Genomic DNA, 25,000 nt, shown 5'->3' with positions numbered 1-25,000 from the left:
CTGCCACAGAAGCATAAGGGGTTTCTAAATAAAATGTTGTCAGCCACTCGCTGAGTGCTAAAGTGGTGTTAAGCTGCAGAAAACAGTATTTCCTTTGGCATTTCAGACAGTTTCGAACCAATGTTTGAAACTCAAAACCAGTGCCAAGCCTAAACACATCTGGTTGATCCCAGGCCACAAATAGCACAGGAATGCCTTCAACACCTTCCAGAACTGCCATACTGAAAGCTTAATTCCAAAATAGAGCTGACAAAAAATACTTGTCAGCATGATGCCACACGACAAAACTCAGCAAAGCATGATGCAACCGTGAGATATCCAGACATAACATATGGTGCAAAGATTGGAATTAGTGAAGACCGATCACCAAACTTAGATTGCAGAAGGCAAAAAATAAAATCAAACAGTAGTACCTTCAGCCTATTTTAATTTTTTTTAAATTTTGGAAATGTCAAATTATAATCAAAGTGTCATTCAGCTGGGTGGTGCAACCATGAAGGTAGGTATGGTGCTAGTTGGTCATTATTCTATATTTCATGTGATTTTTCATGGGTATTAAAATGCTGGTATTTGGTGCCTGAAATGTGGATCCCTGCTTTGCATGTCCTATTGCTAGAGCAGATCGTTAGGAACCTATTAGTGAACTGGCCTGATTCCTTGAGCGTATTTATCATACTTAGCTCATGCAGCATGTGACCAGAACAGGAATAAACTTCACACCAGAGCCCTTCCATCCTGTCAGTTATGAAATTGTGGTGTTTCTTTAATTTTAAAGAAGCAGAGGCATGGAGAGGATGAGTATGGTGGACTGCCGGCCAAGAGCAATGGGCTAGGAAACAACAGCATGGAAGAAATCCAGAAGGAAAAAATATAAATGCTTTCAGACCACTGAAAGATCTCAGCTTCCAGGAAAACTCAAGCTGCTCCTTTATGAACCTGATCTGATTTTTTTCCCTAGGACATGAGAGCACGGAAAGTCAGGCACAGAAAATACTCCACTTTCATAGCAAAGTTGCTAAGAATGAATACCAAGGACTATGCTAACTTTTTTTTTTTCTATCCAGTCACAGCTACCTTCAAGTCCCACTGTGAAAGTTCACATTTAATAAGGTGTGATTAACGAATCCTCAAGGAAGCCAAAATTGTGTTATGAAATGAAGGGAAGATCTGGCAGCAAGGAAAATACAGGAGAAACCACAGCTAAAGTAACCCAAGTGACAGGGAAACCAGTAGATGCCTGGAAATTAGGGCTCAGACTGCATTTCTTTGTAAGAGATTTTCCTAGGTCTGCACGCACACAAGGTTTCTTTTTTTCCTTTGTTTCTCTTTATAGTAAAATTGATAATTCAAACTTGATATATTGAATTATAGCAGTATTACTTGCGTGAACTGTTTCCTAAATCTGCATTTCTGCCAATTTAACCTGTTGGTTTAAAGTCAAACTCAAAGAAAACTCTGGGCTTTGAGCTATAAATGTGTTTTGGCTTTGAACCTCCAGCCTTGACCTAGGGGTGCACCAAATCCAGAGCTGGAGTCAGCTACCTGCGATTCAGGGCACAAGTTTAGCTGTGAAGGGGAAATCCCAGAGTCTTAGCTCAGGAGATTTAAGCACGATCAAGTCACTTACTCAAATTAGCTTAAAATCTCAAAGCACTCTCAGCCTAAGCGCTCTCAAACCCCAGCACTGCCAGTGGAAAACCCTCACGGGTGAGGTGGGAGCTTTCCCAGCACTACCAACACCCAATGGGATGAACCTCTGCCCTGACCCACTTCTCCTGCTGATTACCCTCAGAGGAACACATTGATGTCCCCTCGCTAATACCTAATAATTGCTAATTTTGTTTCTTTTTTGCTCCTTCCAGACTTTCTGCTTTCCCTCAGCACCTTTTTAGCATCCTCCTCACTGAACTGCCCACATTATCTCAGTCCCTCCCTCTGACTTACTGTTCCCTAACATCAACAAGTCCAACCCTTGTCCTGTTCCACTTCTCCACCATCACTTCTCCATTACTTTGAATTCCTTGATTTTTTTATGGCACATTACATCCGATGCCCACTACACCTTCTCTGTCCCATCCTGGGAAACATTTGAGATCAGATTGGATGGGGGCCTGAGCAACCTGGCCTAGAAGAATGTTTCCCTGGTCATTGCAGGGACTAAATGACTTTTAGTGATCCTTTCCAATCCAAACCATTCTATCTATGATTCTCGCCCCACAGTTGTGCCCTATCCAGCTCCCAGCACTTTTCCTTTCCTCAAACTGAAGTCAACCACCTCCACTGCTCTCATACAGACTTGCCTCCAGCCACCCTTCCAAAGCCTGGGTGATGTGCTTGTCCCTCAGTCTTTGCCTGCTTTGCTCATCCCTGGCACGTGGCAGTCATGCCACACACAGATGTAGCCTGGCAGGGAATCATCCATATTTTATAAATTAATTTAGAAATGAACAGATGAAAATACTTCATATTTTTATATTAATTTATGTTAGCACTAAAAAGGCAATGCTAGAGCTATTTAGTCTACCACAAGGCCATATCAAGGCCTCAGTTTTGATCTGAGGGAACCTGACAGCTTGGGCAAAGTTCTTTGTTCAGACACCACATAACATACCTTAGCAGTGCTCAGTGTGCAGCTGTTACAACACTAATTGAAATATGTTTTTAAATGTATCAGGTTTCCGAACATTTGCAGAATTATTTTCTTCCCCTCATGTGCAAAACCCAGTATTCCAGCCATTTTAAATGAGTGTTTAATCCCTACAATGTGTTAGTAGGTCATAAAATAAAACTGGGCTAAGGTATTTTACACTGGGGAGAGGGGTAAGTCAGCAATTGTAGGTGGATGAGGAGGACCTACAACTTTAGGAAATCATAGAATCTCCACCTGGTTTGGGTTGGAAGGGACCTTAAAGCTCATCTCATTCCACCTCCTGCCATGGGCAAGGATACCTCCCACTAGACCAGGTTGCTCCAAGCCCCATCCAACCTGGCCAGAGCCTCACCACCCTCACAGTGAAGACATTCTTCACGGTATCTAATAATATGTCCATAATATCTAGAAGCCTAATATCTAAACCCACTCTTCATTTTGAAGCCATCATCTTGTCCTAGAGCACCATCATTCAGTGCCACAACATTCTTAACATCATTGGAGCAGAGATAAGTCAAAAGGAAGCAGATTTGACATTCCACCCCATAGGTTGTATCCCATCCCATCCGAGATCCCCTGTGTCATCCATGGGGGATGCTGCTAGGAGAGGTGGACCCAAGGAAGCCCACAGAAGATCTCATGAAACACTTGTATTTCATCAGATGGATAAGTGATGTAGATGCCACATTTTGCAATGAAATTAAATGATAAATCTCTAGATCAAATATCTAGAATAAATGTTTGGGCCTTTTTTGGTTCATTGCAAAACACAGGTTCCCATGGGGACCCACGCTCAATCTACAGAGGGGAAGTTATAACTAATCTGTTTGCAAAGTTTCTGAAATTGCATTTCTGTTAAAACAAGACAACAACAACAGAAAAATCTCTGATAGTAAGTATCTCTCAATCTTTCTGGGCTAAAAGTCTTTGACTGAAAAGCTGTGCATTTCCCATTTGCAGTGGTATAAAAGTCACAAGACATCAGATCACAAGCTGTCACTGGTCCCAGACTAAATATCACCCATCCTTTGCCTAAGGCAAGTGGGTCTCTTTTCCATGGGAGGGGGCCAAACAGAAATCCCACTCTTTGGAGGAAAGAAGGAAACGTTTTTGTGACAGTTTGTTGTTTGTTTTTTTGGTTTTTTTTAGGCAGTTCTTTTGAAGCTGCTTGGGGGTTTGGATGTTAGATGTAGTCCCAATGGAGATGGATTAGTGGCCAGAGCATAGCAAGGCGGTCAGAGGTGCAAGATAAATGCAATTTATATATAATTGTCCAAGCTGCACCTGTTTCTTTTTCAATAGGAGACCTTGTCTGCAGACACAAACATAGAATATATCCGTTTATTTGAGTGTAAAATGGGGAATTCTAAACTTGTATCAGAGTAAAGCAAGAAAAAATAACCTTTAAATAGCATGTAAATTTTTTATGAATCAAGCTCTAAATAAAGAAAACTCCCAAGCTGGGAATTCAAAATACTAGCCAGAGAGAGCTGATTTGCTACCAGGCTCAAGAACAATATTTAGTTTACAGAATCAATCTGGAAATAAAACTAGTGCTTGCATCAGCATGAAAGCTACAAAAATAAAAAAGAGGTCTTAATAAAATATACAGTGGAAAAGGAAAGGATGAAAGCCCTAGCACAGCTATGAGGCCCTCGACAGCCCACACAAGTAATAAAATAGAATATGATGTAATATAGAACAACAATGAAAGGATTTTAAATTTCTAGGTAGGATTCTGAAAAACTGTTTCCAGCTTTTGTTGCAGAGCAGGCACGCTGAGAGTTCCCCTGTGAAGCTACAACAAAGCTGGTGTGTGGCAGACACGGGCGTTGACGAGGGCAGAACAAACATTAACCTTCACCTTACTCTTCCATTGCTGGACCAGGAGCCAGGATATTTCTGTATTTCTAGATGCTCTGATTTTGTGTTTGCTGTCCTGCTCACTCACCTACTCCTGGTTTCCCTCCTTATCAGCAGCACCAAGGATTTTTTGCTTGCCAAAGCGCCGATGCCTTGCCGTGAAGGCAACCACCTTCTTCACCTTTCTTAAGGAAAGTGTCTTGAACCTTGTGCTAAGCAGCTTGGAAAAATCTGAGATTAGGCACATCCCATATTGGCTCAACTAATTTCAGCCTGTCCAAATTAGGATGAGTCTGTAAGATTCCACAGGAAAATCATGTGAGCACTGAATGCCTGTGCTACCTGCCATGCTCTGCACCCTAATTACAGCACTGCATCCCCTGGCTTTAGACAAACAGGACCTTGTGAAGCTCAAACTCTAAGAGAGACACAGAACTTCTTCAAAATTCAATGGCATCCCAAAATTAAATTGTCAGAATTTCGTTCTGCAACAAACAGTGGCCTCTACACTAAATTTCAGATGAGCCAGAACCAATGCAATTCGCTCATTGCAGTAACACAACAAATTTTCATTCTCCCCATGAAGCTGAAAGCCATTACAGAATACCACCAGTACTGCCCAAATAAAAAACTATGGATTGTGAAATTTGTGGCCCTTTTTCTACTGTGCTCCAGCTGTGGCAGGCATGATGTACAGAGGTAATCATAGAGCTCTTTGTCCTACAGCTGGCTGCATGGTCCTACCAAAAGCTCTTGGGTTGACAAAAAGAACTGGCCAAATCCTATTCTTCTTGATCTGGCACGGAAACTCAGCTCTACTATAACACCTAAGCATTCCTGTTTTCTCCTTTACAACACTTGATTAACAATAAACAATGATTCAGACAGCTTATGTAGTTTTACCTGTCAATGTTTTGCTTCAAATGGTTTCTCTGTGATAAATTTTTAGGGGCCTCTGTCTGACTCTTTTAACCCTTGTTCTATCACTGGCTGCAATAAATACACAGACCTTGAGAAGGGGTGACAAATAAAAATCTGATTGTCCCAAAGTTCTGATAAAACACATGTATTCTATTTACACAGAAAAAAGGAGATTGTTACAAACAACATCCATTATTTTGTGCTTCTCCAGGAAAGACAGAAAATGTTCCAATTCCTCCTAAAACAAGTTTTTTATGAAGCTACAACAGGTCATGATCAGCTGCTCAGAAAACAGCAACACCCTCAGAAAAGAAAGGCTTTCTTTCTCATTTTTAGGTCTCAAAAAGTTGGTTGAAAACCTGGGCCTGCTCTTACAATGACCCCAAAGGCAGAAGAGTTACTTTCAATTTAGTCCCTTCCACTGAACATGGACTGAAGTTTCACACCTATGTTATTAATGCAATTATAAGCTCTGCCTGAAACTATCAAATTAATTTGAAATTCACTTAAGAGTCACCTGAGCCATCAGCCAGAATGCCAGTGCAGTGTGCCTCCTGAAGGCTGTGCATGAGGTGCTGGGGCTGGCCCAGCCAAGCCCTTCAGAGCTCCCACCCACTCAAACGCTGGCGTGATGCGCTGAGGCTCCATAAAAGCAAACACTTCCCTGATAATAGTACTTCCCTCTTTATCCAGTGAGCTCCATCACAGGATATCATGAATTAATATTTACAACACCCCAGAGAGGCGGGCTGGTATCATTTCCCCATGTTTCAAAGATGGGCGAAGGTGAGAGAAAGCTGAAGCAATTTGCTGCAATTCACTGAGGAAGTCTGTGGTGAGGCAGGGGAGAGTGCAATGCTCTCAGTGCCTGTGCCTCTGCCACACCATCCTTCCTCTCCCTAAATGCCAGGCTCCAGCCTGACGATGTGCTGTAGTTCTAGTGTATTAAATCTGACACCCTATACATGTTCTGGATCATAAGGCTGAGTCCAATAAAATTGATGGACGTGAAGTCAAGAAGCCAAAAGGGACAGAGGAAAGAAACAGGAGAAGAGTCCCCACGTTGCAGCTGTGTGGCATTTTTCTAGGCAGTAGGTTCCCATGCTACTTCAAGACCATAACATATTTTTGCTATTACAAATGCAGTTTATTTTGCAAATCAAGGTGATTGCACACATTTCAGCTTGTCAAATTTTCAGCCTTTCAACCATATGTCTGTCGACCTTATGGACTACCAACTTTATGGGATTCAACCATATGTCCAGATCCCGATATATATGAAGGCCAGTTCTAACATAAGAGCTTTACAGTAGTAGTGTAGTAAACCATAATGTTTGCAGATGGCTGTAATAAAATCATTCAGGAGAGGAAAGGTGCAGGGACGTAAAGCCTTCAAAGCTCCTTCTACTGAATAAACAATTTGATCTGAATAATGTAGTGGGAAGCACATTCTGCCAATGAACTGGCTGATCTGGTCCAAAATGTTGCTTTTAATTTTCTTTCCTAATCCCATGTGTATTTTAACTTCCTTTTGTGTTTTCCGTTGTGGGATTAGCTTAAAATTTGGAAGAAAAGTATAAGAAGGAAAAATAACAAAGTAAAGGATTTTGATTTTCAAGGCACCGTCTACTTCTGAACTGTAAATTTTTCATCTGTGAAAAGCCAAAGGGTTATGTGGGGCCTGGAAGATGTATTAATAGAGAGGTATAAGGTTTTTACCCTCACATGGTGAGATTGAAGGATGATGTGACTTGCTTCATTTCCTGAAGCGGGACTCAGCTTTCAAAGTTAAAGCAAGTTTCCTCCTGAGTAAACTTTTTCTAACTCTAGGAAGTTGGAGTTTGGTTTATGTCCTGCTGCACAATAATTCAGATGATAATTCACATTCCCTTTGTCCAACATAACTTGATATCTCTATTATTTGGGAAGCTCCGGTCCCATTTTCCCCTAACTGAAACATGCTGAGCCAATGTGTGGCCCTCAGAGAGCTCTGTCCTGGCTGACAGTGGGGAAGGGAGCACTGTTTGTAAGGGGAACCACGGCCAACATAGGTGTGATAGAAGGTCTTTTTCAAACCAAAGTATTTTTTAAGCTGACAGTGCATGGTGAGCTTTGGCAAGCTTCCTTGAACTAGACAAAAATCACTTCCTACTCAGGAAAGAAGGGAACCTTCCCTGGGCATTAACTGGGAAGTGAAAAAGTGAACTGCAACCTGCTTGTGCTGCTGGTGTACAAAATCACTGCAAGAGGAAACCCCCTGAGCTGTTGACTTTCAGATAACTTGGCCAGAGCCAGTTCTCATGCTGCAAACGTCAGTGGCCCTTTTCCTATTGGATTAAATGGAGCAGGGTCAGATAGTGTCTAAGAAACAAGAAATACATTGTCACTCCTCCTTCCCGTGCCAGACTTTGTGTTGACCAAGTTGCAGTTGTTTCTGAGTGCTAGGGCCTGTCTCATTTCTAGAGGGCTTGGCCTGGGAGATGATGATTGCCCCAGCACCTACCAACATTCACCCCATCACAACCAACTGTCCTTAACCACGCAATAACCATCAAAAAAAATTTTTAAAAATAAGCCAGAACAGAGGAAAAGAATTTTTTGAAAGCCTCAGCACCTGCACAAATGTACTCATGAAGGACTGCGAAGAACAGAGCACGACCCTCAATCCTGCCCTCGGCATGCGCGGCTGCCCTACCTGTGTGCTCGTATTTGTGTCGCAGCAGGGAACTGCTCTTCTGGAATGTCTTGTCACATAAGTCACACGCGTACATGCCACTTTCTGTCTTCTTGATCTTCTTTCGGGACAGACAGGAGTCGGAGTCCGTCATGTCGTCGAGGCCGGACATGTAGTCTGGGGTTCCATCAAGCAATTCTCCCTGTGAGGGAACCACTCGTCAGCGAGAGCCTCTCCCACCACCAACCCTGCCCACCAACCACCCCAGGGAAGTTACAATCATTCCTTGGTGGTCCCTCTTTGCTTAGGAATATGAATAATGAAACTACAGCTGATGGAAAGTATGGACATAACAAGGAGCCTTCTACTTCTATGCCTCGAACCAACTTTCTGTCTTTGAGCACTCTGCAGTAATGTGGTTTGCACAAACCAACAGTATTTACCATATCAGCACTAAATATTTTCAAGAAAGTGTGAAGAGGAGGCTTTTCATGGCCAGCAAAAGGTATTGTATTATTTTACAGAGGTAAATGTAAGCAACAGCTAAGGGATCATTCCTTTCAAAATTCCAAAACTTGGGTGTATTCTGTATCTGTAGAAAGGTTTTAATTGAATTTTATATTTAGGTACAAATGTTATTATTATGCAATCCATTTAAATGTATGTCTCCCGACTAAAGGCCTCAAGCTATATTTTTATATTTAATTTTGTAATTTGAAATAGGGAATATTAATAACACTTTTTATCAATGTTCTATCTATGTTAAAACAGCCTTCAGCATTAAGCAATAATGAATGTGGATCAGTAAATTATTAAATTTCTTGATATTTATTTTGTCTCGATCCAAAGAGAGTGCAAACTTGCATGATAACATACATTTCCATTTGCTATCACACAGTTCAGTTTTCTTAGACTAGGTTTGCACTAATTAATATTAGAGAAGATTAAATAGGCTTAAATACATTTACAAAGAGGGCAGATGTACTGTAAATTGGAATAGTGGAACAGCTGTTATGGAGGTGCAGTGCTATTTATGCTCCTATTGTGCAAAGAGGGATTACAGTCTGTAATGTAAAACCATACCTGATTTTCACATTTGAAACTATAAAACATTTACTAGTCAGTAAAATTACTAATGGACGGTAATAGGACATGGGGGAACAGGCGCAAATGTAAGAAAAAATTATTAATCTATAATCAGGTAATCTCATTTAACTAAACTCTGTATATTATATCTGAATACACCCAGCAAAAGGCTATAAAAGTACAAGACTTCTGTGGAGCTGCTCTTCACTGCAGGCATGCAAGGGACAAAATCCTTTGTTATTCCTGTGTTGACTCTGGGACAACCTGAGGGAAGAATTATGGGTTGCACCTGGGCACAAAGAAGGGCTGACCCAGATTACGTGTCCAGGGAAGGACTTTGTCTGTGATTAAGGGCCCTGGCTGCTACCTCTCCAAATAATTTCATTTAATCTCTGGGGTTTTTTCAAAGCTGTTCCAGATGACTGGCAGGATTAGAGGACTAAGAGTCTGGGAAGACTAGTAGGTGGCCCAAAGGAAGGAGCTATGGGTCAATGTTTCTCATCCCCCAGACATTCATAAGAAGAGGACAACTTTCCCATGAATAGTGGGTGAACAATTCCCCCAAAAATATAGGGAAGGAATCTCTTTCAATGGATTATGGTGTCTATGAGGCTCTATGGACATCTGCTTAGAGGCATGCAACTTTGTGCCTGAGTATGTAGGTGACTCCAAAGGGGTCTCCCACTGCTCTCTTTTCTCATGAGAAACTACATTTCTCATGAAGTGTAGTTATGCCTTGAAGAGATAAATTTCCCTTCAAAGTTTCCTTCTTTTTTTCCTCTAGGATACAATTTTTTATGGACAACATCATTATTATTATTATTATTATTATTATTATTATTATTATTATTATTATTATTATTATTATATTGCTATACAAATCTAAAGAGAAACGGCTGAACTGTTAACAGAACAAAGGTCATTAAGTCTGTTCAAAGTAATTGGTACTCCTTCTGAATCCAAGTAGAGGTACTCTTAAGTTAACTGCATTTTTTTTCCTATTCCACCATGTCTTTCCAAGTTCAGACTTAAATAAACTCTGCTAATTTTGTTGGAAATGTTGATTATAGCTTTGGGCTTTTTCTTCTCTAAGAGGACACATCACAAAATACTAAATTCTAGCCTTTCAAAGCAGAAAACTGTTGAAACCATTTACCTGAAATCCTTGTTTCCGCTGGTACTTTCTCCTTTGCTGCATATCGGCAAAAGTAGCTGCTCCAGTTGGGTAGGTATAGGCCATATGTGGTAGGAAGCTCATCTGATCTAGTCCTGGGTATGGTCGCAGCCCAGGAATACTGGTCTGGACTGGTGGCATAAAAGTGGCTGGGGGAAATGCGCTCTGTGGTGGAAGTGTTGTGTATAAAGGTTTGGCACTAAATGGGTTCATACCAAATACTGGGTTAGTGCTTTTATCCAGATTATTTGAATTAGAAAACTCCTTCTTGATAAAAGTCAAGTTCAGCGGCTCATCTGAGTTTTCAGATGATGAAGAAACACTGTTGTGTTCTAAACTTACACTATTAGCTTTTGTTTTGTTCTTTGTGGCTATAATACTTTTGGGTTCTTTCATTTGTTTTGGTAAAGACAAGTCCAATGGCTCAGCCTGAAGCTCCTCAGAAGAGAAACTGTTTGGAGTGTAAGAACTACTGTGGGAGTTTTTAGAAGATGTGGAAGAAAGATTTAAAGGAGAAGGAGTATTGCTCCTTGAGTGGTCCAATTTATCAACTGGCTTAATATTGGTAAAATGAGGAGGTTTTGTTAGCCTGAGAGGAGTATCACAATTAGTAACACTGTTATGGAGTTCAGCTATAGATGGTGAAGTTATAGAGTCCACAGGCTTAATTGGAGATCTGGCTGACAAAGAGTCTTTAGTGGGAGTGTTGTTGGTGGCAGCCAGCGCCACCTTGGCACTGGCCCTTTCCAGTGATGGTGACCTGGAACTTGAATACTGGTAGACTTTTCTTTGTTCAAACCATTCCTTCACAAATTCCTGAGGAAGGCCAACAGCAATGGAAATTTTCAGTAGTTCATCAGAGTTGGGCTCCATATTCATAGCATAATATGCTTTAAGTACAGACATGTGGTCCTTGTATGGGTTGATGGGGCTAGTCATTCCTTTCTCAGAAAGTACTGATGACAGCAAGAGGGCTTGCTTATCAAACACTCCAGGTTTGTTGGGAACCATGTTGTCATGAGGCTGAAGGACTGCCTTGATTTCTTCGTTCATTTTACACAGGTAACGCTCATGCTGATGCAACGGAATGGGACCAGGAAAGCTTTCTTTACAGAACTGGCATGAAAATGGAGTGGATACGTTGTGGTTCTCTATCATCTTGTCTTCAGTTACCAGGTCTATTAGGGTTCGCAGCTTCTCTTTTTTAATGTTATTGAGCTGCCTCCTCGAGTCTGTGGTCAAGCTCTGGAGGCAAGCTTTGGCTTCATTGACTTTCTCTAATGTATAGTCAATAATACTTTTAGTGGCACCATTATGACTTACTACTGGAAGACCCACGGGGGGAATATTGGGGGAGGTAACTCCTTGTTCCTCGGCTTGAGAGCATGAATCCTTCATGTGGTAAACCTTCAACTTGGAGATCTCTTCAGCCTTGCAGTCCATTTTCTGCCTGGAAACCGTGTTGTCCACAATCTGTAGGACCTTCTGCACCTCGCTTAAATTGCTGCCTACCGCAGGAAACCCGAGCAACGGTGCTTCCATCCCTACACCTAAGTGCTGCATTGGACTTTGAGCAGACGCGTGAACTCCTAAGGGGCTGGTTGCTCCAAGTCCACCATTCATAAAAGGACTAGTTGCACTAAACCCATGTGAGGCCATAAGAACCTTGTACTCATTGAAATCTAGTGGTTCTGTTTTAATTTTCAGTAGGCCTGTTTGCTCAGACATACTAAGTGGTTTGCCATTCTCCAGCTTGTTTCTCAGCTGTGTGATGGCTGAATTAGTAGGAGAGGAAGATACAGAATTAGGAGAAGAACCCGTCTTGATATTGTTTCTCATTCTGCCATTTACAGAGATTAAACCAATACACTTCTTGCTGCTGATGTGCGAACTGTAGGAGCCCGAATGGGAGAAACGCTTCTTGCAGTTTGGACACTCATATGGTTTTTCACCTAAAATGATAATTAAAACCAAATGTTAATTATCATTCTTGCTGCTATAATTGCGAGAGATTGCACTTGGTATCTATCTGATCGTCCAGTGATTAATAGTGAAAGAAATATTAATTCTCTGAACATGGCCACACACCATCACTGCTTTCTTTACCCTCCTCTTTCTACAGGTTTTGAGGTCAGTTTGGACCCAGGGTCTCCAACTGGCAAAGGCCATCAAAGTGTGAGATTGGCTCCAGACTGACCAGGGCAAATCACAGGTAACCACCCTGTAGGGAAGACAGTCAAATCAAATTTAGACTGTTCAAATTTGATTTGTTTCTTTTAAATTTTTTTCTCCCCCAGAATGGAATTTTCACCGGATATGAGCACCAGTATGAGAAACTGAGTCTTGATGTTAGAACCTCCACGTCAGTTTGTGCCTGGGCTGAGCCTGGTGACATTTTGTGTGCTGAATTCTGCATCAAGTAGGAGAGCCAAAATGCCCAAGTCATTCAATCTGAGAGGCTTGGCAGTTTCTTGTTATCTGAGAATATGAGTTGTATTTCACTCAGGGGGACTTTTTATTTTGGAAAATATAATGGACTCTTCAGGCTCCTGCTGCACAGCAATGAATGAATGCTTCTGAACTCAAACTGCCAAACAATCTATATTATTTGCAGGAAGCTTTACTATTTCCAAATCTTTTAGCAAGACGGTGGTATTAACAGCATGATAAATGAGGATGACTCAGATATCACTTATGAAATACCTTGGTAGCTCCAAGAAGCCAGAAGCAGAACTGTGTAAATTTTAAGCAGTCTTTAAAACTCAGCTAATTAAACAAAATGCAAATGAGCACACCAGCACCTCCGCTACTCACCACTGTGAATTCGCAGGTGTTCCTTCAGATGGTGTTTATATTTGAAGGCCTTGCCACACTCAGTGCATTTGAACTTGCGATTGCCTGCTCCTTGGGTCAGCATTTGGTGCTGGGAGGAAAAGAGGAAAACAAAAGAGATCCCAACATGAATTTTATGCAAGAGAAACCATGAATTTCAAGCTTAAAAACCAAAAATTAAATTAATGTGAGTCTGAATTCGTCAAGCGGACCAAAAGGTCTGCATGTACATTTATTTGTCTCACCAGCGTTGCAATAAAAATCAAAATGTTGGCAGTAAACCGAAACAAATGAGAAAATACTTTCACATGAGCATTCGATATTTGCTTTAGAATTATTTCCTAAGTCTCTCATCAGAAATGTGTTGCTTTAAGGTATCTTACGATGAGAGAAACAGTTTTATAAGAAGATTTGTGGCTCTTAATATTCCTAGCAGATTCTGAACATGTGGGACTCAGCTTGTTTAAAAATTCTGTTTACTGCATGGGGAGGAAAGAGAGAAACACTGTCGTTAGTAGCATTTTGTGTAAGATTTAATTCATTATCAAGCAGGAGAGACTGTGTCTTCAGCATAAGGTGCTGCTGGAAATGTTTTTTTAAAATCATAGAGCAGCAGGAATGACTTGAGCTACCTTTCGTGCCATGTTTTTCCCTGGTGCTTTTCTGAGGGGCGAGGGAAAGTTGAAAGTTAAAAGGGGTGTAAAGATATAATCAAAGGAAGCTGACCTTTTTGCAACAAGCAAGGAAAGCCCAATGACTTTGAATTTGGAGAAAAAAAAAAATTAAAAAATAATTATTATCTTGATAATCACGTTGCCACTCTGGATGCTCAAGGTAGGAGGTCAGCCTTTTGCAGGCTACCACGACACAAAAGCCTTTTGCAGGAGCAGGGAGGGGGGAAAAAGGGGGGAAAAAAAAGGAAGGGAAAAAAAAAAAAGGCAGCGCCGAAACGGTATGACAACTGCGAGGGTGTGCTGCCTCTTCCCACATTCCTGGCGAGACAGATGGTGTTACATGGGACACAGGGAGGTTTGTTCAAACAGCAGCAACCTTCAAAGATCAAGCAGAGCCCAGCCCGCCGCGCGCCATTGAGGGACCCGTGCTCATATGTTGCTGAGTTGCATAAACAAACAGCAACAGCTGTTTTGTCTCCCCCCATCGCCCTCCGAGGACTACTATAAACTTTAGTTGTGCCACTGTTAATATGATACAATCATTTTAATTTACTAATTGTAAATGCCATGAGCAAATGAGGGGACTTTTCAACACCAAAGCTACCATTCATAATGCGCCAGTACCAGCGCGCTCTCGCATGTGAAATTTCAGGCAGTTACGTTGGATAAATATCCAGGCGGGTTTTGTTCCCTCCCCTGGCGTTTTTAATGATACGAGGCAAAAAGAAAAACCTTACAGTGGATCAGGTTAGGAAAAATATAGATGGAAAAATGTGTTTGTCTACTGGAAAAGCCATGGGAAGGAAAGAAAGGAGAAAGCGCTCTGGAGTCATTTATATTGATTTAAGATCAAGCAAAAGATACGGTTCTCTTAAAAATGCTAATTGCAAAAATCGCGTGATTAGGAAGATGTGTGTTTGCCTAACTGAATTTACCTTCTGCTGAGAAAAACCTACCAAGAGAAATCCAGCAGATTGTGATTTTCAGGTTTTAAAAAAAAATAAATACAGCATAAAGCCTTTATAATTTGACACAATGCACACATCTATTTATTCAACTTTTAACCACACCATTTGAGTTTCCATTACAGCACTCCTTAAGATGGGTTTTTAGAAGAAATTCTCCAGCTAGGAGCAGTTTTTCTGCTGGTGTGTAAAGAATTTTGTGGCCCAGGTCTATCACCAGCCCATCTAGGAGCACTAGGGAAGCTCAGTCACCTGTTTGAGACACCAGCATTTCCTTAAATGTGGTGCTGATATAATATTACACGTACCCTATCGAGGAAAAAACGGCTTTGATTTATTACAGATACGCTGCCGGGCTATACAAGTGAGAGCAATGCCCAATTCTAGTGGCACAATCACAAATGATAGCCTATATGTACTGTCGGAAGAGTTCTTCTCAAAATGTGTAATTATGTCTAACAAACGATTATACAAAATATGCATAATTTCATGTGATTGAAAAGGTTACTCAAAAAGTAATGAAAAAATATTAGCGGATCTTTTAGTGTGTCTTGGAGCTCCTATTTGCAACACTGCAAAGTAAAACTAGGTGAAAAATGGAATTAAAATTGCTGAGATGTTTAATAATGTATAATTAAAATGCTACAGTTTCATTCACTTTTTGAGGAACATAAAAACGAAACTAAAGTCAAGTTAAAGTGCAAATAAAATTTCTAAATTAGAAATTAACACACTCATTCGATCGTGAACATAAGACTATTAAATCATATTAGAAGAGACCATCAAAAAATCATTTAGACCTCAATTAAAGCTATTACCATTAAAAGATCTGCATCTTCAAAATGCCATGAAAAATTAATAATGATTGCCAATCAAAGCAATATCGTTTCTCTAAGGGGTTATTACAGAAAGAAATCACTTAAAACCAGCCCCCCACCTGATCTGTCCCTGGCTTGTGTGTCACCATATGTCGCTCGAGCTGGGTGCGGTAGGCAAACGTGTAGTTACAGAGAGGGCACGAGAAGTTCTCCTCGTTCTTCTCGTGGCGGTACTTGATGTGCTCCTTGAGGGACGTCAGGCGCTTGTAGCCCCGGTCGCAGTAGGGGCAGGTCAGCAGTTGGGCGAAGGCATCTGGAGTTCCAGGTGGCAGGTCTGCAGCCCGGGATGGTGGCGGGGAGGGGGGGAAGAGAGAGGCAGGCCAAAAGGTCAGCAAATCAATGGCAGCTCATGGGCTGATTGCCCGTGATGGTATGAGAGGAATCGCCGCAATCTGCTGCCCGGGAGGGAGGGACGGCGCTTCCAACCGGCGGCGGGAGGCACCGGCACCCGCGCACGCCCACGACAGACTCGCAGGGCCCGCGCCGGACCCCGCCGGGAAATTAATTATGGGCATCACTCCTCCCGCAGACCTGGCTGGCTTGAAAACTAAGAAATACTTTTCCTGATCAATTGGCAATTTGCATTCCAGCCCCAGCTCATTATGTTACTTATGCCATTGACCGAATCCTTCCTACTGACTCTTCTCCAATTATTTATCAAGGCATTGGAGAGCAATAGGCTGGCTACTCTGTCCTTTGTTGCATTAAAACTCAATTAAAACTTCCCAAACTCCCAAGTAGAGCAGCAGCCTTTCTCCTCTTTAAATTCAGCTCTTCAGTTCACCCACCAAATAATACAAATGTGCTGACTAAAAAATCACAATACACTGAAATTACAGCCCCAATCTTTGCTCATGAAATTCCATGCCGCTGCAGCTGTTCTTCAATTTTTAAGGTAAACACCCAGGCATGTAGTGCATTTATAATTGCAACAGCTGCACGAGGTCAGGATACTGGCTAAAAATGAATTACAGCCTCACCATTTTCTTCTTGCCCATTGGCCTCTGGAGTGCCAAGGCGAGACAGTTCCTCAGGGGCTTCAGGGTAAATAATGGCTGTGTCGCTGCGCTGCAGGTACTCTGCTATGCTGACTGCATGCCCATCTCCTTCCTCCAGTTTCCTTTTGGCAAAATATTCCTCAAAGTCCGACGTGCAATTTGCGTTCTTCACTAAAATAAGAGAGGGAGAAAAGAAAGGGTGGTTGAGAGCATCGTCCCAGCCTGGGCCAGTCAGCAGTGTTAGAGGTTGAGCAGATGTACTACATGGAGCTACAAGGCTGGGGCTGCAGCTGGATCCTTGCTCCCATCAGCCTTGCTCCAGCTCCCAATAAAATTAATGTGGGCTTTCCACCAGTGTGGGTGGAAGTAAGGGCAGGCAGTTAAATTAACAAGAACATGGGGCTCTACAGGGCAGCAGAAGAAGTTTATGAGGCTTGGGTAATGCAGGTAATCTTTCATTGCTGGAACCTGAACAACCTTCACGGGGCTCCTGGGGGTCCCACAGCTTTTGGCATAAGCCCAGTTCGACCTACAGGACTGAGCTCAGCTGCCCCTGGATCCTGCAGACCCTGAGACAGTCCCCATGTGGGAGATGACAATTGCAGGTAGTAAAAGACCAAACTTTTCTGAGACAGGTCTTTCCTCAGGCTGCTCTTTGTCAGGCACAAGAAGAAAGTTGCTCACATCTTCCTGCTTTTTCTTTCCTCCCTGAAAAATTAACTTATAATGAGAGAATGGATTGTTTTAAAAACTTATTGCTTCATGATTTCTGCAATAGAGCCACATGGTTTAGACCATTATAGGGTCACCAAGCCCAAAACCACTTTGGCAGTCCATACAAGCGTTTTCTTTCTTTTCTTTAAATGGAACCTCAATTTCTTACTATCCATGCAATGTCCATGAAACATAATACATGCTCAGCCACAAAGCATCCTGTTACTAAAATTGTGCTTTTCTCCTTCCATGTATGAACACTGCTTACAGGAAAGACCTTAAAACCCTGGGATGCTATAGACAAATAATAATATAATTATACTAGAAAAGAAGGAAAAAAAAAGGAGATTACGATTTTCTTCCTCTAAATTGTGTTACTTTGTTTATTAACAAAGTCTTGAGAGACACAGTTGGCGGTAGGGAACTAAAGATACTTGTTTTTAACTGACCATAAATGAAAAGAACAACTTATGATTGATTAAATTTTTAATGTATTTCTGCTGAAGTGAAATAGGAAAATGAGGAAACACCATGAACTATTCTGGAGTTCATGTAAAAGTAAAATACTAAACAGCACAATTCTGCTGTTAGTGATGCCAGGGAGCAACATGGAGTAAACACATGGAAATCAAGGGGGTTATGGTTTTACACCACTGGAAATGAGAGACTAACCAACTCCTTGGTGTTTAGAAATGGGTGAAGGCTTTGCCTCAGTTTCCTACGAAAATGCAAGGCAGTGATGCTGGCAGTGAAAATGAGCCATGACCTCTGACTGGGGCACAACTGGGAGCCTGCAGCCCCTGATTTGAAGCTCTGATCTCGGCGTCATCGATAAAAGTAGATATCCGTCTCTGTAAACCTCATCCCTTTAGCCGATAAAATCAAATCCTCTGGCTGAGACAAATATGCCCTATTTTTCATACCAGCTGAGCAGCTTCTCAACTGTTCTGCAGTATTTTAGTGACAGTGACCAAATGGCACAGGGCATGGGACCCTGGTTTTGGAAGGAAACTTCTGTTCCTATCAGAGTGGTTTTGTAGGGAATGGTTTCACCACCACGGAGTTCCTCTCGGTCCTACTGCAGCTCCAGTAGGACCTGCTGATAACCCTTTGTTATCAGCATGAGAAACAATTCTCCCCTTTCAACACCAAAATAAAGCAGCTTCTAGAGAAGGGGAGTGTGAGTGTGGAGAAGACAGAGTACTTTGCCTCCATGTTGTTCTGGGAGAGAAATATAGCAAAATGGTGGTTACTGAGTACACCTTATACACAAGAGCATCACAGCAGGTGTAGGACTTCTTGTTTTTATCAGGAAAAAAAAAGAGCTGAGGCTATACTTTTTATGTTATAAATCTAACTGGTCATTCCCCTGTTATGCCTAGATCTTCCAGGTGTTACAAGATGGTCTACCCTCGGGCTTAGCACTACTCAAGCTCCACTCCTTCCCTTGTCTTAGCAATATACCCAAGGAAAACAAGTTTAATTTTGCCAAATCTAGGCCATGAACCAATAAGTGAAGCAAGGAGAGGGAGTTTTTCTCCAGAGAGGAGAAATGGGATGGCTCCATGGGATGGTCCCATGTGTCCCTTTTCTCCCTCAGGTAAACAAGGGGTACTTGGAGTTTGCAACTGCATTTATAGGATTAGGATTCAAGCCACCAAGCAAGGCCTGAGTTAACATTAGGAGCTTCCATCCCCAACTCAAACCAAAATGAGGTTCTTTCTACATGCCCCCAGGTCTATCTGGAGGCTGATCCAACAGGCTGTGGAGGACTGCTGTGATATTACCAGCCTTGGCTTCCTAATTCTCAGGATTATTTAGCTTCTATGTCTGTACATGCAATCCAGGAGCTAAAGCAAATGTTTACGTCTACATTATAAACCCCTAAAAACAAGGGGATTTAGTGGAAAAGCTGATAGACCCTTCACTGAAACAATACAACCAGTGCTGCAAAGCTGCAGATTAACACAAATAGTCAAGAGTGTCCATGTGGGTCTGGTTTCTCACCAGCAGCATTACTGACAATTCAGACGTGGCTGGAAGCTCACCCAGAGGTACTAAAAAGACCCATCTGACAACCATTAGGTTCGTCTCTCAGCTTCTGGGTGGAAGACATGCTTCCCCCTTCCATGCCCTGATTTATTTTCCATGTACAAAGCCATGTTCCCGAACTCCTTGTGGGCTGACGCTGCACACACACTGCACATCCCCTCCTGCGAGATCTATGGTGGGTGACCTCACCAAATAAGTCTTTTTTAAATTAATTATTGGAGCCTGGAGAGCAGAAATATTTTCAGCTCCAAAAGCTGATGTGGCTGTGTCACATAAAAATAAAACACATTAAGGAAAGCTATCTTTGGAGGCATTTAGAACCTTTCAAGATAAAGTGGGAGAGAGGTCCAAGGAGCTTGGGAGACCAGTTATTTTGTGTGGGAACTCGTCCTGTGAGATGGTGATAGCTGCCCTTAATCGCAAACAAAGCTAATAAAACCACAGCCTTCATTAGCCAGGAAGTGAGAGGCCCCCATTGGTACACACAGATTACAGCCTGAAAACGGCCTGTCCTCCAACCTGCCAAGTTTTGGTTCTGTTTTCCTCCCCCTGAAAGTTTTTCTTTCCCTTCTTTAAATTAAGAGATCTTTACTTGAATTTTGTCAGATGTTACTAATCAAAACCAGGAAAATTTATCTGTTTGTTTGCAGGGATTTTGTTAATCTGTTCTCTGCAAACAACCCAGTTGCAATAACCATAAAAGGTAGAATAAAATAAACCATAAGAATTTCTTCATTCACCTTTAAAAAAGCTCTTCTGCTAAACATCACTTTTTCAAGTCCCTATTGCAGAAATGCTCAGAAATATTAACAAATTCATTTAGCAGGACCAAAATCCTAAATTTTCACCCTAACGGTCACTTCTGCTTTTTCACTATGAAGCCTCCATTGCTCATTATAAAAATGCAGCTGATTAATGTAGGGATAACAAGATTTCTCTTAAAGTACTTCTAGGAAGTGGCCACTCTGACAACAGCAGAATAATTTAATAATGGAGACCTTTCCTTTTAGTTTTCTTTCTCCACTAATAATATTTTGCAGAGAATTTGATGCTAAAAGTGCACCACAGATATTGCATGCACTTACAGAAACTTTCTGGTTGGATGTATGTTTTCATTGGGTTGAGTCTCAGCCTTTATGGAACATCAGTATTAGATCCCCTACAACCTGCAGGGAAAAACTGAGGCCAAACGCTCAAGACAGGCCCAAAGCCTATAGTGAGGTTGAAGAAGAAAACTTTGAACACTTCCCAGACTATCCAGGAAGTATCTCCAACAGCTCAGGGACTGATTTCTTCCCTTTATTTGTCAAATAATGGTTGAAGCACCTCACTGAACATGAAGGGGAGCTTTAACTCCTAATAAAGGAAACTACAGGTATTCATAGTCAGCTGGCATCTCCCTCTCAAGGTGAAAAGATTGGCACAGGCATTTAATTTATAAGAGTATTTATTATGCCTAAGTAATCTGACATTGCTCTTAAGAGTCTATGGAGATTGCAGCAACTAAAGAAACATGTTCTACCCAACCTGACAAGGCATCAGCTTCCACTGAAAGAGGCTCTGAACACCTCAAAAGGCTTGAATTAAACCCTGTCAGAGCAACTTGTGGTGGTTATTTGAGCAAGCCTCCCATTGTAGCCAGAGCAAAGAGAAGCCTAGGACTTGCACAGGACATTTGGGGAAGGAATTGAGAGGAGCAACACACAGAGAAGCTCTTGCATTTTAAATGCAGACTGCTGAAATGCAAAGCACTCCTTAGGCTGTGAGTTTGCAGTGCATCAAGCTGGGGAGGGGTAACCCTTATTTCTTCCATGGAAAACTGTTTCCAATAGAGGCAGGACACCCCATGGACCCCACTCAGGGCTGGCAGAGGGGCTCGATGGCACCCTCACAGAGATTTTGTGAGGCCAATGATGAGCTGGAAGACAAGGACATCAGATAGTGGAAGGGAAAGGACTGAGAGGACACAAAGTCTTCTCCTTCAAGCAGACCACATTGCAAGCATGAAAGAGTCAAGGCCTGTTATGGCAAGGAAAATATGTGCAAAGGAAGTCACAGGGACTGATAGGGGACCTCAAAGGCTCTGGTAATGGTAATTCTGATAACCATCAAACCTTGTTTCTGAATCAGATGTCTCTTAAAATCCTGTTTCTCCAAGTGCTAAGCACAATTTGTCACTTTATTGCAGCCTCTTGGAAATAAAATAAGCTTTTGAGGTACATATGTAGCCAGTTCTGCACAGCAACATCAATAAGTACATTCGTAATGATGAACTGTGCCTCGGTTCCACCCTCCTTTCATGCATAATAAATCTAATGGATGTAGAAAGCAGTGATACGGTTTTATTTTCCTATTATTTTCCCCCTCAAGAATGATAAAGTAAATTTCTCGTGTTGCTTAATAAGAGCACTGGGGTTTTATGTGGGTGTTACCAAGTGTGAGTAATAAAATCCTTGTGAGACTTTGGTACCACCTTTTACAGTAATATTTGTGGAGAGTATTACCTACGAAGTAAATTTCATAATGGAATAGATAGAAATGTACTTACTCTAGAAAACTCTTCCTTTTAGCTGCATAAATCTATCTGCAACATCTCAAATTGTGACAAAATGCAGAAGAAACACTGGGTGATGTATGGCATTCAGCTGTGCTGAGGATAGAGTGAGGCCTTTGGAAAGAACATGGTAAATCCCTGAATTCATTTGGATTAGAAAATAGCAACAGGAACCTTTTGCTGGTTTGCTCTGCTACGGAAAAAGAGAGATGGCTCAGAGGTGATGCCTGCTAAATATCTCTGTCACACTTCTTGTGCCACCAAATGTACTGATTTCTAAGAAGACTGGAAAAAAAGAGATGCTAAAAGTAAGGAAAAACCCCCAACAAACGATTAGCCAGAAACATTATAATCTCATAAATATGCATTTAAAGTGTGTGTGTCTATGGATCTATGTAAGGGGCTTATGTGTGTCTTGCTGAAAAGATGTTTTCAGTCTCTGAAGCAGCTCACTCTGTGCACCACCCAGATCTGGGGCTGCCAAGGAGGGCGCACCCCATCCTCATCATCAAGCTCTTCGTACAGTCTCTCTCACTAAAAGGCCACTGTATCTTGGCCCAGCTGCTTTAAACTATCCAAGGTTCACCCTGCCTGGGAAAACATCTCCTCACACTGCTGAGAACTACTAGCTCCCAAGGACGAAGCTACAAGGAGCTGGGGCTAAAATGTCATGGGACACAGGAGGGGTAGCAAGGACTCTTCACCACATGAATTGGTCACTGCACTCTCATAATCAAGTTGGGAGGGGAAATTAAAAACCAGGACAATTACATCAGTATTTTCCAATTTTTTAACAGAAAACAAGAAATAGATTTTTTTGTCACTCTCACTCCTCATGCACCGCTAGCTCTATGTGATCCCAAAGAAAAGTGATGCTCACTCCATGCAAGGCCTTACCTGTACCATTGTTTCCAGTGGTCTGAATTGTGGCTTCAGGCCCCATAGTGTCATAATCTTCCTTCATTTCTTCTGTGGAACAAAGCATGCACACTTTTAGCACAGGCAGGGTGGTGGATGGCTCACAAAGCTGGGGAGCACGCTGCGGTGCCGGGGAAGATCCCGCTCGGGGAAGGAGAGAAAAGGGCTCTTGTGGACCTCTACACAATGGCTTTGTTCTGGGAAGTGAATGAGTTCAGCAGTGCTGCAGGGACGAGAACTTATTTACTTTAAACACGACAGAGAGAGGTGGAAAACAGAACCATTTGTTCAGAGTAAACGAAGGGCTTTTCCCAATATCAAATCTAATAAGCAGTCGGGTGAGAAAAAAGGATTTTTTTTTTGTTCTTTTTTTTCCCTACTTATTTAAAGAAATAATCAGTTAACAGACGCTGTGAGATCTCTACCTGGAAGAAAATGCAAACGCAGAAGGAAAATGTAACAACTTCTTGTATCTCCCTCTCTATCTATCTATCACCACACAGATCTGAGCTGTCACTGTCATTTTAACCTCGTTTGAGGCACAGCAAGTATTAATATTGAGTGGTGCAGAAATGTGACAAATCTTCAACTGTAGGAAGTTCTCCTCTGCCACTACCACTTGTTTGCATCTTCTGTGCACTGACAAAGTCTGCCTTTATGGCCATAAATCGGGTTAATTCACATGCAAATGAGCATGACAAGTGTAAAATTATTTATTATGTATTTTTATGGATTGGTTTACTTTTCATGAACCTGGGGGTTCAGAGTGAATAGAAATAGCTTTTAGAAGAGGCTCCATCACTGGGGAGAACAATTTTCCTGGATGTTTCAGCCTGCCTGGCACTGCCTGTCAAACTTGGTTTCTTGCTGCTAATTTGTTAGTTCATGTGCAACAGGTATTCACACATGCAGCCTGGATAGGATTTAACCTTCCAAAAGGTTTTTCACAGGCAAAAAAAATTATACAGAGAATTTCTTTCTCGCCTTTTCAACTTCTAAATGCCAGCTTTTCTCTATCTGAAGACATGCACAAACACACAACCTCTCCCTTTCCTTTTCTTTTTAAGAGAGAGCATTTAGTATTTGAGATTTAAGTAAAAAAAAATCTCCTTTAATCATTCACTGAGATGCACTTGCAGGAAATGAAACGGCACAAGGCACCCAGAAGTGGTTCAACAATGAACAAATAAATTTTAAAAAAGGAGAGAATTTCCCAGAAACAAACACCAGTCGATGATGATTCAGGAAGATGGATGCTGCTCGGCCAATCAAGTGATAGACTGGCAAGAAGATCAAAGCATGCTATTAAAATGTTATTGGTACATGAAGCATTCAAGTTCTTATTGCTCCTCTTTTTTTTCTTTTCTTTTCTCTCTTTTTTTTTTTTTTTTTTTTTTTTGGTGAGAAAGATTTTGATGAGGACAGAGACTGGCCCAGTATTAATCCATTTCCATGACAATGATTTGACTGAAGATAGGGGAATAATATAAACAGAGCACATTCTCAGTTCATTCCTAAAATTGTAATCTTGTAGTATTCTTCAGATGTCACACTCTACAAGTAATTAGTTGGTAGAATAACAGGTTCTAATTGTATCATTCTAATCAAAACTAAAGCACAGAATGACTTAATTCAGAGCTTTACAACCAGCGTACAATACTGTGGTATAAATATACATGTTTATGGCTTTGAAGCTTAAAAAAGGAGAAAAAAAATTAATGAAAGCTCTTAAGTTAAAATATGCAGGTACAAACAGATGCTAAATTTGTACAAAAGCATAGAATATGCAGACCAGATGAAAAATATTTGTTTAAACTGTACAGCAGACAAGCCAGCCTTGATTCTTTTCCCAGATCTGGCATTCTGCCTCTCTAAGGATCATTTTCACGGGGTTATCTTGCGTCCAAAACATTTAGGAGTTCAATATGTATTAATAAAATGTTGTCAATTATGATAATTGATCTGCTGAGCCAGGCTCACATCTGATATTTTTATTGCAGCCTCCCAGAAATTTTAATCAAGGTGCAGTGTTTCTGAGAAGTTCAGC

General features: G+C 41.5%; 1 protein-coding gene across 3 annotated transcripts in view; it reads right to left on the bottom strand.

Annotated features, from left to right (window-relative positions):
• ZEB2 (zinc finger E-box binding homeobox 2) overlaps positions 1-25,000 on the bottom strand; it is a 114,818-nt gene that overhangs the window by 2,934 nt on the left and 86,884 nt on the right. For all 3 annotated transcript variants that reach the window (XM_059852516.1, XM_059852518.1, XM_059852517.1), the window contains 6 exons: positions 22,933-23,004; positions 16,698-16,886; positions 15,777-15,991; positions 13,183-13,291; positions 10,351-12,320; positions 8,130-8,310 (listed from right to left, as the gene is read on the bottom strand). In XM_059852516.1, coding sequence (XP_059708499.1) covers positions 8,130-8,310; positions 10,351-12,320; positions 13,183-13,291; positions 15,777-15,991; positions 16,698-16,886; positions 22,933-23,004 — 2,736 coding nt within the window. The remainder of the gene's footprint in view (positions 1-8,129; positions 8,311-10,350; positions 12,321-13,182; positions 13,292-15,776; positions 15,992-16,697; positions 16,887-22,932; positions 23,005-25,000) is intronic.

Source organism: Haemorhous mexicanus, chromosome 8 (assembly GCF_027477595.1).
Source record: "Haemorhous mexicanus isolate bHaeMex1 chromosome 8, bHaeMex1.pri, whole genome shotgun sequence".
Classification (NCBI taxonomy): Eukaryota; Metazoa; Chordata; class Aves; order Passeriformes; family Fringillidae; genus Haemorhous; species Haemorhous mexicanus.
The sequence above is the reverse complement of the archived record's forward strand: the minus strand, read 5'-3'. Positions and strand labels throughout refer to the sequence as shown.